Below are 15,904 nucleotides of genomic sequence, written 5' to 3'. Positions count from 1 at the left end.
ACTGAAACACACAGGTGGGGTAATGATGTGTGGCAGCTGTAGCCTCTGGTATGGACAGCGGTGAGGGAGGAGGAGGGGATGGAGGGGGAGGAGAGGAGAGAGATGCTGACCTCAGTCCCCAGGCTTTATCTCTTCCTCTCCTGACCCTGGCAGTCATTCCTGAGCAGGGGTCATCCTCTCATACCTCAGCCATGGCCCCTACCAAAGAGCCCCTGACCCTGCCTCAGCAGGAGGAGGAGGGCACAGAGCGGTCCCAGGCTAGAGAAGAGACCCAGGGAGGAGAGCAGAAAGAAGGAGGGCGACATTCACGGGAAAATGGAGTGCGTCAAAGGCAGGGGATGAAGGAAGACTTCGGGGAGGGATATTTGTCAGGGCAAAACAAGGAAGAAGGGGAGGTGCTTGTAGGTATAGGAGAGGCATCAGTTACAGGGGGCCTCCCAGCAGCCCTCAACAGAAGAGGCAGAAAGGAGGAGAAGGAAGAAGAGGAGGCCATCTCAAACCAAAGCCAAACCAAATCCAAATGTTCTTTATTACCTCAACAGAGCCAGCACAGCTCTTCTTCCAGCACTGCAAAGGCCAGTGGCACACTCGACAGCAAAATAGCCGCCTCTCCAAAGCCCTCTCCCACTCCTTCCCCCTCTCCAAAGCCCTCCCCCTTTTTTCCCATTTCTCCAAAGCACTTCAGTTGTCCGTCCTCCTCTTCTGCCGTGCTGAGCGAGACAGAGGTAAAAGACATTAAGGGAAATCAGGGCTGGATTTCTGGGTTTCCTCAGAGCTTTAGATCCCAGCAGTCTTCTCTGGCTTTTCCACTGGCAGGTACAGAGCCTGCCAGTACACCTGCTGAGGATGATGGTCTGGCAGGGGTTCCTCATTCTTCCATTTCCAATGGAGATGGTGCCAAAGCTCCAGAACCAAATGACAGCCAGCTAGACACCGAGGTGGATGATGAGAGAGACAAAGAAAGAGAACAGAAAGAAGCTGTCCTTAAAAACCACAACCAAGACCTCTCTCCTACTTCACTGACTGGTCACATGACTATAATGCACTCACGTAATTCCTGCAAAACCCTGAAATGCCCCAAATGTAACTGGCACTACAAGTCTCAGCATACGCTGCAAGTCCACATGAAGGAAAAACATCCAGAGACAGGAGGCCAGTGTGTGTGTGGCACATCTGAGGGAAAGTGTGTGTGTGGTGGTTCAACACGAGGTGTGTGTGTATACTGCAGGTCGGGGAAACCCCATCCGCGTTTAGCCCGGGGTGAAACCTACGCCTGCGGCTACAAACCCTACCGCTGTGAGGTGTGTGACTATGCTACCTCATCGAAAGGCAACCTCAGCATACACATGCAGTCAGACAAACACCTTAATAATGTTCAAAATGGGGGAAACTTGAACGGCCACATGCACACTTCTCATATTACTAACAGCAGCAGCTCCTCCAATGGTCACGAAGTGGATGAGCAGCCATACAGCAAGCTGACACTCTCTATCCCCACACCTACTACCCAGCCTGCCAAGCTCACTCCACCTGCACACTCCCACTCTCATGGTAAGCGGTGGCGATGCGACGTGTGCGACTATGAGACCAGCATTGCCCGCAACCTGCGCATACACACCACCAGCGAGAAACACACACATAACATGCTACGGCTCCAGAGAGGTTACTATCTGTCTCACTGCAGGAGCCTTGCCCCACAGCTTAAACACCTGCAAAACACAGGTGAGTGATGTGTCACAACTGTCACTGTTATCCAGCATTGAAGTTTCAAAATGTGTAAATTGTAATTTGTGCTTTCTCTCTGCCGCAGGTGCCGAGCTTTCACTGAACATGCGGCTGACCAGTCAACAAGTCGCAGAACAGCCAGTTACCCTTGGGTCTACACTGACTCCATCTCCCTCCCCTTCCCCGTCTCCCCCTCCAGCTCCATCTCTGTCCCCCACTGGACCCCTTTCCCAGGGTGTCTTCCAATGCCTTGTCTGCTCCTGCTTTTCGTCCGACAGCTTAGAGTCTGTGGAGCAGCACCTGAATGCTCCCCGTTCCTTGCCCCAGTCTGAGTGGTGCTCCCTAGTTGCCGGTGGTTGCCACTGCAGGCTGTGTGGTTACACCACCCCGCTGAGGGCTAACTTCTCCTTACACTGTCAGACCGACAGACACCGCACCCGTTACCAGCTTGCTGCTCACCTCCAGGAGGGGGGAGACAGGGGTCAGGAGGGGGCTGCCCTCATTGCTAAGGGCAACCCCATCCAGCTGAGGTGCAACCTGTGTGACTACGTGACCAGCAGCTTGGAGAAGCTCAGAGGGCATTCCCTCAGTTCACACCACGAGGCGAGCGTCCGGGTTTACAGAGTAAGTACACAAAACCACACCTTGTCATACTCCAGAACAAAAACCCTTGCGTCTTAGGAATGGCAAGCTACACTTTAAGTATAAAGTGTAATGTTATTAAAAAAGATTGAGGAACCTTTGCGAGCTCATAATATTGTTTTGCTTTGTCTCCTTTTCACTATGTTATTAGTTCCTGCAGCAGTATGATGGTGAAGTCGATGGAGGTTCGTGGCTGTTCCATTGTCTTCTATGCAACCACTCCTCCTCTTCTAAACTCCAAGTACTGAAACACAGTCAAACCCCAACCCATCAACAGCGGGAAGGGCTACTACAGCTGCAGCCAATGGGTGGAGAGGAGCTGGCAGCCATTTTTACCATTAGGAAGAGCCCTGATGGTGTCACGGGTGAGAATATGAACTGTGTGTGGGTGTATTCTAATTCATGTTTCATGTGGTTGCTGACAACGGAGAGCGGACTCGGGATTAAGATGAAAAGAGCGAGAAAATGAGTAATGGCTTTTGCTGAGATATTGATCAAGCAAAGTGATTAGTCGATACACATCCTTGTTATATCCCCAGTCACCCCTGACAACAGCTAACTAGCACCTGCTAATCAATGGACCAATACAAATCCCCAGGACGAGAACTGTGGGAGGCAGAGGCTAGCTCCTACTCTGCAGCCACATGCAAGATAAAACAGTAATATGCTGTCTGGAGTGCGCACCTAAAATGACTAGTCCAACACTTTATTTGTAAATTTAATCTATCCGATGATTTGCCTCTGTGTAGATTAAGACTTATTGAGATGAACCGATGTGTTGTAAGTCCATATTACCCTTACTCCACCTCTGAGGAGAATCTAATGTAGAATCAATACTTGATCAATAGTGTATGGAGGCAAGCAAGAAGAATGAAGTGTGCCCCACTGAAATTGCTCTTTTTGAATGATGTTACCTAGCGAATAATATAAACTACAATTAGCTTGATAGTTTGCAGGAACATAAAGTATGAAGCACTGTGTTTGTAGGACATAATTACTTGTCTTGTTGTCTCCCAGGAGAGCTCAGTGAAGATATGGAAACTTCCAGCGAGTCCTGCTCTGGTCCTTTGGACACAACCAAAGACACATGTAACTTGGGGGCAAAGAAGATTTCTGCAGAGACAGGTATTGCTGCTTACATCAGTTCTACAGCATACTAATTGTTAAACATGATGCTAGTATGACAATGTATTTTGTTGTAATTATATTCATATTCATTTTTACTTTTAGAAAAAAATAGAGTGGAGGAAGGAGAAAAGAAGGAGTCAGTGCCCTCAGTCAAGCGTCCGTCATCTGGATGCACGGAAATGGAAAACACCATCTTAACCAAACGCCCTAGAACACACCAGCAAAATGAGAACCAGCAGGTGACACACTTTTAAATTATTCAAATATGAATAAGTGAATACAGAATGTACCGCTGGACATAACAAATTAAAAGCCCGCGCATTTCCTTGCGTGATCTGTGCCACCTTCAGATTCACACTTCTCTCCCTTCTATATTTTTCTCCCTTCCCTTTCCTCTCTTTCAGACTGTCCAGTGCCCTTTGTGCCAGGTTAAACTCCCATACACCCAACTTCGACAGCACCTCACACATGTGCACAGTGTGGCGCAGGACTGTGTAGACAAGCTCATCAGCACAGTAAGTGCATGCAACTGTGCATTTGCTGTATTTGCGTTTGTCGGGAAGCAAAAGAAAATGTGAGGGCAAGCGATGGGGGATGGGGCAGAGTGAAATGTAGGGAGACAATTCCATTAAGAAGGCACCAGAGAGAAAGGCAACGCTTTTTTTTTAATGCATGTTTAAGTAGCTCCCCGCTATCATCTTTGATGCAGCCGTGCATTCTGTGTGTATGTGTATGCGCGTCTCTTAGAGTGGAAGAGAGAGGGTTTGACTGAGTGAGTGAGGGAAAAGCCAGTCTTTCTATAATGCATGTTTAAGTAGCCCTCTATTACCAGAAGTGCAGTCAAGCTAAAAAGGGGCCCCCATGCTTTTTACTGTGTCTCTCCAACTAACAATGACCGGTCATCTATCCACATCACCATCCGCCATCTCCTTGGCCTGTATGCTAAGTGGCCTTTGTCTCTTGCTCTCTTCCCTCCACTTCACTGACTGCTTTTCACCCTTTTTCCCCTCTGCTGCCCTCCCTCCCTCCCCCCTCCAGCTACTCCTATCATTCCTATTCTGCAATTTCTGGCGTTGCCCCTCCCTTTCTGTCTCTCCCAAGCTCTCTCTCAATTTCTTATGCGTTACCCCTCCCTCACTCACTGTCTTTCTCCAAAGCAGTTTTTTTTTTTGTTCATTGCCCCATACTTCCTCCCTCCCTCTCCCTGCTCGCTCTTTTTCAAATCCTACACCCCTTAGTCTCCCCCTAGTCCTCCCTCCTTCCTTCCCCCCTACCCCTCCCTCACTCTCTCTGATAGTAATTGAGGTTCATTAATTCAGACTGAGGTGATGATGGCCATTATGTACCTTGCTTTCCAATTACGCTCTCTAGATTAAGCCTGACCTTCAGTTTTCTCTGCAGTGTGTGTGTGTGCGCGCGCGTGCATGTGTGTGTGTGTGCAGTTGTTCTTCCCTTTTGCTCTTATGAAGCTGTTATGCAGAGAAAACTCTTGTCATGTAAATCTCATCTTTAGCTGTCTGTCCTTTCCTTTGGGTGGCTAGCTGTTCGGGTAGATATAGTATTTGCTCTTATTGCTTGAAGCTGTGGGGACGGAGGTTTTCTATATGAAGAATGATTTTAAATAAATTCATTATTCAGCTCAGTAAAGTTTTATTAAACCCTTGGGGCATGTTGGAGGGCGTCGCATGAACTGAAGGGCAGACCCACATATCTCAACCATGTATACTTATTAAGAAATTGATGTGCCTTGCTGCTTAGACTGCTGTGCAGGCAGGTGCAAGATGTAACGATACACTTTAATGTTTTATGATATCAGTAAGGGGAGTGCAGGCACTCTGTGTTTATACATCTTGAGATTTGCTTGCTATTATCCTCTACAATTAAGCATGTTTTATTCATAATGTAGGATTAGGAAAACACTGGGAATACCCCAGCTTTCTTTTATTCCGAATTGGTGAAACAAACCTTAGTGAGAAAATTTAACAAAGGAAAAAAAAAAAAAAAGACCAAAACTGACAGCCCGTTACATTTTCTTTCTTCCAGGTCGCAACACCCATGGAACAACCGCAGCCTCAGCTGGAGACAGAACTACAGGCAGATTCTCTCACAGATGATATTCAGAAAAATAAAACCACCAAGAATAGCAATGCAAATAGCTCCCATGCTGCAGATTCCTGCGCTTCAACCAATTCTCAGAAAAACAAAGGTTGGTGTAAAGTGCCAAACTGATACCAGTTTACTAATTAAAGAAGCAACAATAGCACACCATGCTACTTTTATTTGCCCTGCTCACAGCCATTATATCTGTACATTTTATAGGCATTTCAGTGGAGAGCACTGAGGGAGACGTAGCCGCACCCAAAGATGTCACAGCTCTTCTCACCCCACCCCTAGAAGACAACACCACTCACCCTTCCAATGGCAGATTGGCTCCCCAATCCCCGACTCAGATCCCCCCATCCTCGCCTCCCACCTCACCACCCGGTGACCCCCCTCCCCTTTCTGATCGTCATGGTTACCGGTTCCGTTGCAGCAGGTGCAGCTTGGCGTTCCCCACTCAGGAGAAGCTCCAGCTGCATTGGCAGTACCATGCCATGAGGGCGGCGACAGAGTGCCCCCTCTGTTCTAGACAATGCCGCAGTCAGGAGGCCTTGCAGAGACACATGCAGAACACGCACTCACAGCTGGACAGCACACAGGGACAGAATACGCTATGGCCACCTCATACTGTGCAATACACGGAGAATAACAAGAATTCAGCTCAACAAGATTTTAGTTTATCACCCCAAGTGGGTCAAGAAGCAGGAGAGGGAGAGGATGAAGACATAGATGAAGGAGCAATAAGCATGGAGGGAAAAGATGAACAAAAAGATGTTAAAAATAAGGAGAAAGGCATGGTTTCTGAAGTGGATGGAGGTGAGGAGGATTTAACTGAGCCAGAGAAAGGGCCACATGAGGAGATCTTATCAGAACTTGGTTCCAGCTCTCTTGTCAAAAAGAGCTCTAACCCCACAATGGACCGTTATCTGGATCCATCCAGGCCCTATAAGTGCACCACATGTTCTGAATCTTTTACTCAGAAAACGATCCTTCTGGTCCATTATAACTCCGTGTCCCATCTCCACCGGGCCAGACGAGCCCTGCAGGAAACTGGCACTAGTGTTGCTGCTCCAGAGGCTCCCCGCGGCCCAGATCCTAGACCATACCGCTGCCGATTGTGTGGAGTGGGCTATAGCCAGAGTTCCACACTGGATATACACCTTCGATCAGTCCTTCATCAGACTAGAGCGCGTGCCGCTCAGAATCCCACATCACAGACGCCTGCATCTACTGTAGCTGTTCCACAGTCTGTCCCCACTACAGCTACTCAGGCCGCTACCACTAGAGAAGAAACACTGAAGAGTTTGCCTTTCACCAAGAGGCCAGATGGCATGAGCTCGTCAAATTCTTCATTAGCTGGTTCTGGCTTAGTAGCTGACGCCCAGCCGATCCTGTCCAACCCAACAGAGAGCCCGCAGGCTAAAAAGCGAGTGTCAGATCTTCTAGCTTCAAGAAACCAGCTAATGCTAATACAACAGCAGCAGATAGCCCAGGCACAGGTCCAAGCTCAGTTACAGCAGCACACAGCTTTGCTCCAGTCTCAAGTTATGCAGCACCTTCCCTTAGGGCCAGAGAATCTCCTTAAACAACACTTCTCCCTGACCCCAGACAATTTGCTTTCTCTTCAGCAGCAACTTCTTCTGCCCTTTTACATGTCTGGAGAAATGAAGCTCAACCCAGAGTTCATTGTTAGTAGCCCAGAATGTAGCCACTTGATATCTGCCAGCTCTATCCTGAAAGAGCAGGTTAAGACAGAGGCTAAAAGGGAGACTCAAACAGATGAGAAACAAACCCAGAAACAAAGTTCAAGTTCAGTTAATACCCAACCAAAGGATCTTTCACAGTGTGAAGCAAAGGTTGATGCAGTCTGCAGTGACCCCCCTACTAACCAGACAGAAAAAGAAAACAGCAATTCTAGTTTTGAGGAAGAAAAACGAGAAATGCATGCTCCTGTTGTTAAAAATGAGAGTCGGGAGGAGGAAGCCGTTTCCTCCTCATTTCATCTACTTGGATTGCAGTGTCCTCCTCCCAGAGTGCCCTATGCTGCTGTGAATGGGGAGCCTCTCAGAGCCCTTCTGCAGAGTTATGGCTATGAGTTAGCACTGCAGTATATACAGAGTAGACACAAGCACCAGCAGCAGACAGCCACTCAAAAAATACCAGATAAGCAAGAGTTTTCTGATATAAACAAGATCGAAGTATGCTCAGAAGAGGAAAGAGATCTATTTTGTAAACTACAGGCTGGAAAGATTGAGCGCTGTGATAAAGGAGTGGAAGGCAATGGAAACATAGAAAGGTTGACAGAAGAGAAAAGTGAGGACAGAGGCAAAGAATCGACTAATAAAGAGAAGAAATGCTGTGAAAGAGGGAAGAAGTGTAGAGACTGTGGCAAGTTCTTTTCAGATGCATTGATTTTAAAAAGCCACCAGGAGTATATTCACAGAATGCTGTTCCCCACTGCTGTCCTGGAGAGGTTTTCCAGAGAATACAGGCTTCAGTATGACCAGATGTACCCACTTACACAACCTAAATCTGAAGAGGATTCAGTTCCACCTCCAGCTCCAGCTCCTGCTTCAGCTGCATGCTCAGAATCAGAACAAGCACCAGAACCAATGAAGGCTCAAGTTAAAACCCTTGAATCTTCACCAGGTTCAGAACCCATGAATAAAGCAGATTCTACAGCTTCAGACCTAACAGTAACTGCCCCTTCAGCTTCTCCTGCTTCTCCTGGTCAACCTCTAGATTTTTCACAGCACGAGACACCCATCCAGATCTCAACCACACCTGCTGCCCCTATTTCCCAGAACACTCCCCCTTTACCTCTTCCCTTACCCAAAATACCTATGCTCCCTCTTTCCTTGCCTCAACTTTCTATACCACCACTACCCCTACCAAAGCTTCCTCTACCACCAATTCCTTTTCCCATGGAGCTACCGCTCCTCCCTCCTGTTGTGATGCAGTCTGTGGCTCTTCAGCCCCAGCCTTGGTTAGACTCGAGTGTAAACCCTGAGCTGGCAAAACTCTACCAGTCTCAGCTTAACCCTGCACTGCTGGGGCAACAACCACAGCTTAGCCCAGCTTTGTTAGCTCAGCAGTCACAGCTGAGCCCAGCTTTGTTAGGTCAGCCTCCACAGCTCAATCCTGCATTGCTTGGCCAACCATCCCAACCCAGCCCTATCCAAGCAGGACAGCAAAGTCAAGTCAGCCCAACAATACCTGAACAGCAGCAGGGGAAGAGAACCCGAACACGCATCTCTGAAGAACAACTAGCTGTTCTAAAGAAACACTTCAATATTAACAGTCTCCCTAATGATGAAGAGATCAACAAGATGTCTGCTTCGTCCGGTCTGCCTCACAAAGTCATCAAACACTGGTTCCGCAACACCTTATTTAAAGAGCGCCAGCGAGACAAGGATTCTCCTTATAATTTTAATAATCCCCCAACCACAGCCCTGGAGGACTCCAGAGAGGATATAGCACAAAACCAGTCTTTGGCGCTTTCCCCATGTTCACTGTCCCCTGGGTTCCCACACAACGCTTCCCCACAGCCTCAGACAACAGACCTGCATAGAGGAGAACACCATAGGGGCCGACGCTCTTCACGAACCCGCTTTACGGAGCAGCAGCTGGAAACCCTGCAGGGGGTGTTTGAGGCCACTCCCTACCCCAGAGAGGAAGAATATGACAGGTTGTCTGCTCTGTTATCTCTCCCTAACAGGGTCATTGTTGTGTGGTTCCAAAATGCCAGGCAGAGAGCCCGCAAAAATCAAGACCGAGGCACTGATGATGGATTAGAGGTGAAGCTTGACAACATACACAAGCAGCGAAATGGCTGCTATCAGAATGATGATAATAATCAGGATAATAGCTGTGAGGATGAAGGACAAGGTGACTCTCAGAATGAAAACTCCATGGATCTGACGTATGAGTATTACACCCAACCTGACTCACCTGCCCTTGATTCTTCTACTCACTGCACAGAAAGTGAGCATCCTGTAGCCAAAGGTGAACCGACACCTGCTCAAAAGAAGCAAGAAGATAAAATAAGTTCACCTCGAACTAACATAAATGCAGCTCCTGATAATACTGAAAAAAGAATTTCAGATGCAGAAATCCAGCTTAAAGAAACTATTCCAGCCATGAAAACAGGGTTTTCTCTACAACCTGAGACCAAATTGCCAACAGAAGGTACTCTAGAAAGATCCCAGCCTCTTGCTACTTCCTCTTTACAGAAAACAGTACACACTACATCTCATCCAGACCAAGTGAATACACACAACCCTCCTTCAGATCAAGCTGTTGAAAAGGCTCCTGAGACATCACCCAGCCTCCCTTCTGCTCTAGAGTCTGAAACAAGTCACAATGATACTGCAGCTTGCCCATCCACTGAAACCCATCAGCAAACCCAGCTCCAAACCCAGGCTCAATTCCAGTGCAATCTTTGTCCAGCATCCTTGCCATCATTCCAGCTGTGGCAGGAACATCAGACCAGACACCTCCTAGCAGCTCAATCCCAGGTGCAACTCCTCCACTCCAGCTTCACAGACCGAACCATGCCTTATATGATGCTTCACCCCAACCATCCCTTAATGGCGAGCCAAATGCTTTCCCAGATACACTCAAATCCCACACTTCCCATGATTTCGCACTTAAACAACATACAAATGAAGAACACACTCTCTGATCACTCTAGTAACACACTTACAAATCCCCTGACAACCATAAAGCAGGGTACAGCGCATATATCAGAGACCGGTTTTGAGGGCCAAAGGGGCAGCAGAGAGGTCGAGGAGGAGCACAGAAGAGATAAACGTCAGAGAACCACCATCACTCCAGAACAACTTGAAGTGTTGTATCAGCGCTACAGCTTGGATTCTAACCCCACCAGAGGAGTCCTCGAAAGCATTGCACGCGATGTTGGTCTCACGAGACGAGTGGTTCAGGTACTGAATAGATGAGAAGACAGTGATGATAATTTTGTGGTGTTGGTTCAGCTGAATTTTAAAGCACATGTCTTCCTTCCTTCCTTTCACAGGTTTGGTTTCAGAATACCAGAGCGAGAGAGAGAAAAGGGCAGTTCCGGTCAATGGGGCCAGGATCCAGTTTCAGCTTGGGTTTGAATCACTTGCGATGCCCATTCTGCAGGGCTCTCTTCAAGGTGAAAAGTGCTCTAGATGCACACATGAGGTCACGCCACTGGGCAGAGGCTGAAAGAGCAGGCTTCAACTTAACAATGAGCAATGGATCCAGTGGGCAGTCTGGGATGGCTATGTCTGTCATGGACAGACCAGGTCCATCGATATCCTCCAGCCCAATCCCAAACCACGGCCATGTCATCAGCAACCGAGAGTCAAGTATGAAGTTACCCCTAACTACTTTGCCTTCAACCACTCATCTAAACAACCCCGAGGAGGATGATGACTATGAGGAAGATGATGAGGAATACCCGTGTGAGGAGGGTTCCAGTATGGCTGACCAAGGGTCTCTTAGTCCTGAAGGATCTGTGGGTCCAAGCTCAGACTGGGGTGAGACACAAACTTTGCAGCAGCAGCACCATCAACAACAGCAGCGCCAAAGGACACAGATGAGCCACTTCCAGTTACTCCAGCTGAAAGACTTTTACAGAAGCCATCGCACACCCAACCGACAAGAGTGTGAGACACTGGGCCAGGAACTGGGTCTGCCTCACCGTGTGGTGCAGGTAATTGTTTTTAAGTATTTAAGATTAAAAAAAAAAAAAAAAAAAGAGGAAAAATCTTTAAAATGATATTTGATGATTGTTGACATTTGTTTTGTTTAAATATTCTTTGAAGGTTTGGTTCCAAAATGCCAGAGCTAAGGAGAAGAGGGCCAGGAGCCTGAGCTCTGACTCTGCTGAGAGGGAGAATGCTGAGCTCTCGGCGGGAACAGGGGAGAGAGACAGAGCTTAGAGAGGCGGACTGCTTCCTTCAACTACGTTCGCACCAAAACCCCTCCTGCAGTTGCCATCTTACTCCAAACAAACACCATGTCCAGTTGCTGCCATCCCTCTAACACGAACGCCCCAAAGAAGCCGAGTTGCAGTGGCCCAAAGACAAACTCTCTCAGCCAAAAGTAGGAGAGAGCACAAACCACGTCCTGTCAACCACAGCTTTCCAGTCTTCATTTTTTCCTTCAACTCTTGCCCAAGTCTGTTCTTTCTAAAAAGAGCTTCTCTCCTTATTCAGTCAGACACCTTACTACAACCAAACTCCACCTTGATAAAAACCAACCAGATGCCACAGAGGCCAAAGAGCATTCTCAAAGTATGTGACCTCACTGCCCAGCTAGACCTGCAGTCTACCTCTCAGTCTGCACGACAGACTCACAGTGGGCCCTCCACCAGACCAGTGCTAGATGACTAGCTGTGTAGCATGTAGTGCCAGTCTGTACGAGGCTGGAACAAAAAAATGTCAAAGAGATTTTAGTGTAAATAGAGAGCTCCAAAAAATAAACTTGAAGAAAAAACGGTTAGAAGTGGAAGAAGAAAAAGAAGAGGAAAAAAAAAACCTGAATTGTATCCTTGAAATACACAGGGATATTAGCATAGAGCTTTTGTAAAGACTGACTCAGATTCCAAAGCTCATAACCAAAATTTTACATGTCTGTGGATTTCGTTTGAACACGTTTGTTTTCAATAACAAACTGCAGAGCTGACGTCTGTACGGTGAAGGGGTGAGATCTGCAGCTGGCATAGGTAAGCCGAGTACCAATAGACTGACCCGGTGCTAGAATGCAGCTTCACCCTCCAAAAGCCAATGATGAGTCTTCTGTTGTACATGTACTCCTTCTATGTTCCTTTAGTGGATAACAGCCCAAATAGCACAGAAAGTAAAGGCCAGTTTGTCCCAAAAGGGACAAACTATTTTTTTATAGCACTCAACCATTAAACTGTATATGAAAACTTTAACCAAACTCGAATTTACGTTGTGTGTGTTTAGTCATAGTTTCTTAATATAAATCTTATGGATTGAGATAAACTGTCTTGCTTCGATATAATAGTGTCATGATTATGAAAAGATTATGACAGCTTTGATATGTTCAGGCGAGGTGACTTACTGCCTTTCCGTTCTATTTGAATATACCAATGGCTTACCAATGTTATGTGATTAATGTAAAGCTTTCTATGCTCAGGTCAACAGCTCAACATGGCTCTGCTTCAAATGTGATCTTAATACTGGACTTTTCTGTTTTTAAAACAGAAGAGACACGGTTTAACCATGGACTAAGTATTAAAGGATATCTTTAAAAAAAAAAAGAAGAAAAAAAACATCTCTGTATTTCAAAGATCTGAGCTTTTCACCTCTGAGTAATAGATTGTTACAAAAAAAAGAACCTTATTGAAACTAAAGTGTTTAATAGCGTGAGGGGTAAATGTACAGTATTTAGCTTTTGTATGGTTGACTCGAGACTTCATTGGATGTTTGAGACATAGCTCTCTTTTCCACTTACAGAAAGAGAGCTACTGCGCAAAGCTGAGAAAAAACTTCGGATGTTATTGATGTTATTTTTGTACACTTAATTTATTTTCCCTCCTTTTCTCCCTCCCCACCTACCCACTTTCCGCTTTTTCTCACTACCTTTCTTCCTCTGTTCATTTGCAACCAGTCCTTATTCTATCTGTAATAATGATAATATAACAATAATAGCTAAACAATAATTAATGCTTTAAGACAAAAATCCAAAGACGTGATAATACTTTAACCATATGACCTACAAAAAAATAAGCGCTACTGTTTACTTGACGATGTATTGCTGTTTTTAAAGAAGGAAGGAGTCCCTGTATCTAAGCTACTGTTTTCTGCCTCTCATAAGCACACTGGAGACTGTAACCAAAACCCCAAACTAGAGCCATGGCAGTCTGTAATATAGCGGTTGAAGAGTTTTACTTCTCTTGAGAAATGTTGCAGTTTATTTTTCTTTTATACCATAGTGTTGAACTTCAGCCCTTAAGGATGTCCAGTTTGCTGCTAATGTACTGTAGTTTCTAACGATACTGTAGAAAGATGCATGCTCTGATCGCTTTACCACTAGGCTTTAATGACTACAAACTGTAATGATACCTGTGATGCTGTTGATAAACTGCTCCTCTTTTATTCTGTTCAGAAACAAATGGATATGTGGGGCTCAATTCCATCAAGTTTTTTTTTTTTTACAGTATCATAATAATTACCCTTTCTCAGAAAACAGAAATGGCTTTCGTAATATCAGAATTTTTTTTTCTTTTCTATTTTTTTTGTTAAAGCTTCCAGTCTGAGAGAAACCCTCCGGGGGCATTTACTTCTCAATGCTTAAGGAGATACTGCAGTTCTTTGAAGGAGTTCAGCCCCAAACCCTCTACTGGTTGATGTCTTTCTGTGTTGCAATGTCTCTTGTCCGTTTGTCCAGCTTAAACAGCTTTGCTAAACTCAGACTGACATCACAGCCGACTTTCCAAAGGATGTGGACTGACTAACTCTGTCATGTTTCGTTCTTAACTAACCAATGTTTACGACAATACCAATGAGCTTTCTTCTGTACAGAAATGTGCATTCCAAATACCACAAAGGCAGTTTTTTTTTAAAAATATACTGATTATTTTCAGATTTAATTTCTCTCGTATTCTCTTGATCTTAGTGACTGTAAGATGTACATATTGGAGTACTCTATGGTGAAGAGACTCTGTTATCCTTACTGTAGGTAAAACAGTTCTTTTCATTTTTTTTCCTGGATATGTTGTTGCCATAGTGATGACCAAAAAGATACCTGTGATGTGCACCTGTCCTTATGTCCTGCTCCAGTGGTTTAGTGTGTCTCTATACTCTCCCTACCCCAGTTGTGCTGGTGTGTGTTTCTCTTCCTTTCCCTCCCCGTACTCCACTGAGCTAAATAAAGTCTGCTTTGGTGCACGCTCTGGTCTCATCCTTTTGGTGTAGCCGAGAGAAGCCATTTTGTGAATGTTGTGGTATGCGAGGGTGTCTGCTTGTTACATGCGTGTTTCATATTCCAGGGTGTATGTTCGGCGGCGGTGTGCGTCTGGCTTGGGAGGCTTTTGATGTGCAACCGTGTGTGCGTAACACGGCCAAGTGTGGAAGGCGTTTGGTGAATGGAGCCATGACCTCTGGGGTCACTTCATTAATTACATCTGTGACATTCAGCCAGATGAGTTTCCTTTGTGACTAAATGATATGATGAATATTAACGACCTCGGATGAATTACATTGCTGCTCCTGCTGCTGCTGCTGATGATAATGTGTTTTACGACTCTGGGAGAGAGGAGAGGAAAATTGCACACTACAGCACATTTAGGACACACAAATTTTCATATGCAACATTTCAAAGACCACAGCTTAGGTTGGTAGAGAAGATTTTATTATTTGCTCATTTCTTATGTAAAACTTCCCAGTGGTTGATGAGACAACTTGCTGGAGAGGGGGGAAAAACTTCAATGAACATGGGAATGTAGTGTTCGATCAGACACGCGCACAAGTCGAGCACAAACCTGTATCTGCTTCTTGTTCTCTCGCGGCAAGCCCTTCATTTCACTGTTACACAGAAATGCGGCAACGGAAGATGTAACTGTGAAACTCGGGGTTGTTCTGATTGGGTTTGCTGGGCGGAGACAAGCAGATACATGGCGAGAACAATAGGAAGGTAACCACAGAAAAGGGCTTGAGATAGCTTCGTAGCTCATGATAGCCATCTTAGAAAGTCATCCTGATAAAGTGATCCCCCACCATTTCTCCTTCTCCCTGTCCTCCCCCTCTTAATCAAATGAGTACTGTGCAGCTGGTGGGGTTGCGGCAAAAAAGGGGGTTCGAGTGAGTGTATGCGTGTGGAGAGTAGGTGGAGGTGGGGGGGCTTTGAGGGATAGCGTGAAATTATTGCCTGCTGGTGTATATGTGTCACTGGGGGTAGTAGGGTAGAGTAGGGGGTTGGGCTGGGGCTGGGGAGTAATGTCATTGCCTGCTGGTGTATCTGTAGTGGGGGCTCATTTAGATTTAGATTGGTTATGTGAGGAGAGAGCTGAAAGGCCAGCTCATGTTTATGCATGAATCCCAAAGCATGCTGCTGTGGTGGAGCCCCGAGTTAAAGAGACAGACCTGAAATATATTCGCACATTCAGACGCACCTCTGTTTCTTAGGATAAGGCTTGAGCTGAAGCGACGCTGCGCTATCAGATTTCAGTCAGTGTGTGCATGTGTGCGCACGCCTGTGCACACAGATTACACCTCAGTCCAAATTAATATATTGCTTTAAATCCAAAATATTAAAAAGATGTCAGAGGTTGTGTTTTTTTTTCTCTTTTAAC

At 46.0% G+C, this 15,904-nt stretch overlaps 1 protein-coding gene across 1 annotated transcript; it reads left to right on the top strand.

Moving 5' to 3' along the window:
- The first annotated feature begins 50 nt into the window (after window positions 1–50).
- Window positions 51–11,525, top strand: LOC146627809 (zinc finger homeobox protein 3-like). Its single transcript, XM_085357373.1, has 10 exons — window positions 51–1,722; window positions 1,811–2,349; window positions 2,519–2,732; window positions 3,385–3,492; window positions 3,598–3,734; window positions 3,900–4,010; window positions 5,539–5,701; window positions 5,815–10,538; window positions 10,631–11,296; window positions 11,409–11,525. The coding sequence occupies exons 1-10, from the start codon at window positions 51–53 to the stop codon at window positions 11,523–11,525; spliced, it is 8,451 nt and encodes a 2,816-aa protein (XP_085213499.1).
- The last annotated feature ends 4,379 nt before the right edge of the window (window positions 11,526–15,904 follow it).

The sequence above is a fragment of the Diplotaxodon limnothrissa genome, linkage group LG7, assembly GCF_057381915.1.
Source record: "Diplotaxodon limnothrissa isolate DT_005_m linkage group LG7, D_limnothrissa_male_GT1.1, whole genome shotgun sequence".
Classification (NCBI taxonomy): Eukaryota; Metazoa; Chordata; class Actinopteri; order Cichliformes; family Cichlidae; genus Diplotaxodon; species Diplotaxodon limnothrissa.
This window is presented reverse-complemented; position numbering and strand designations above follow the sequence as displayed.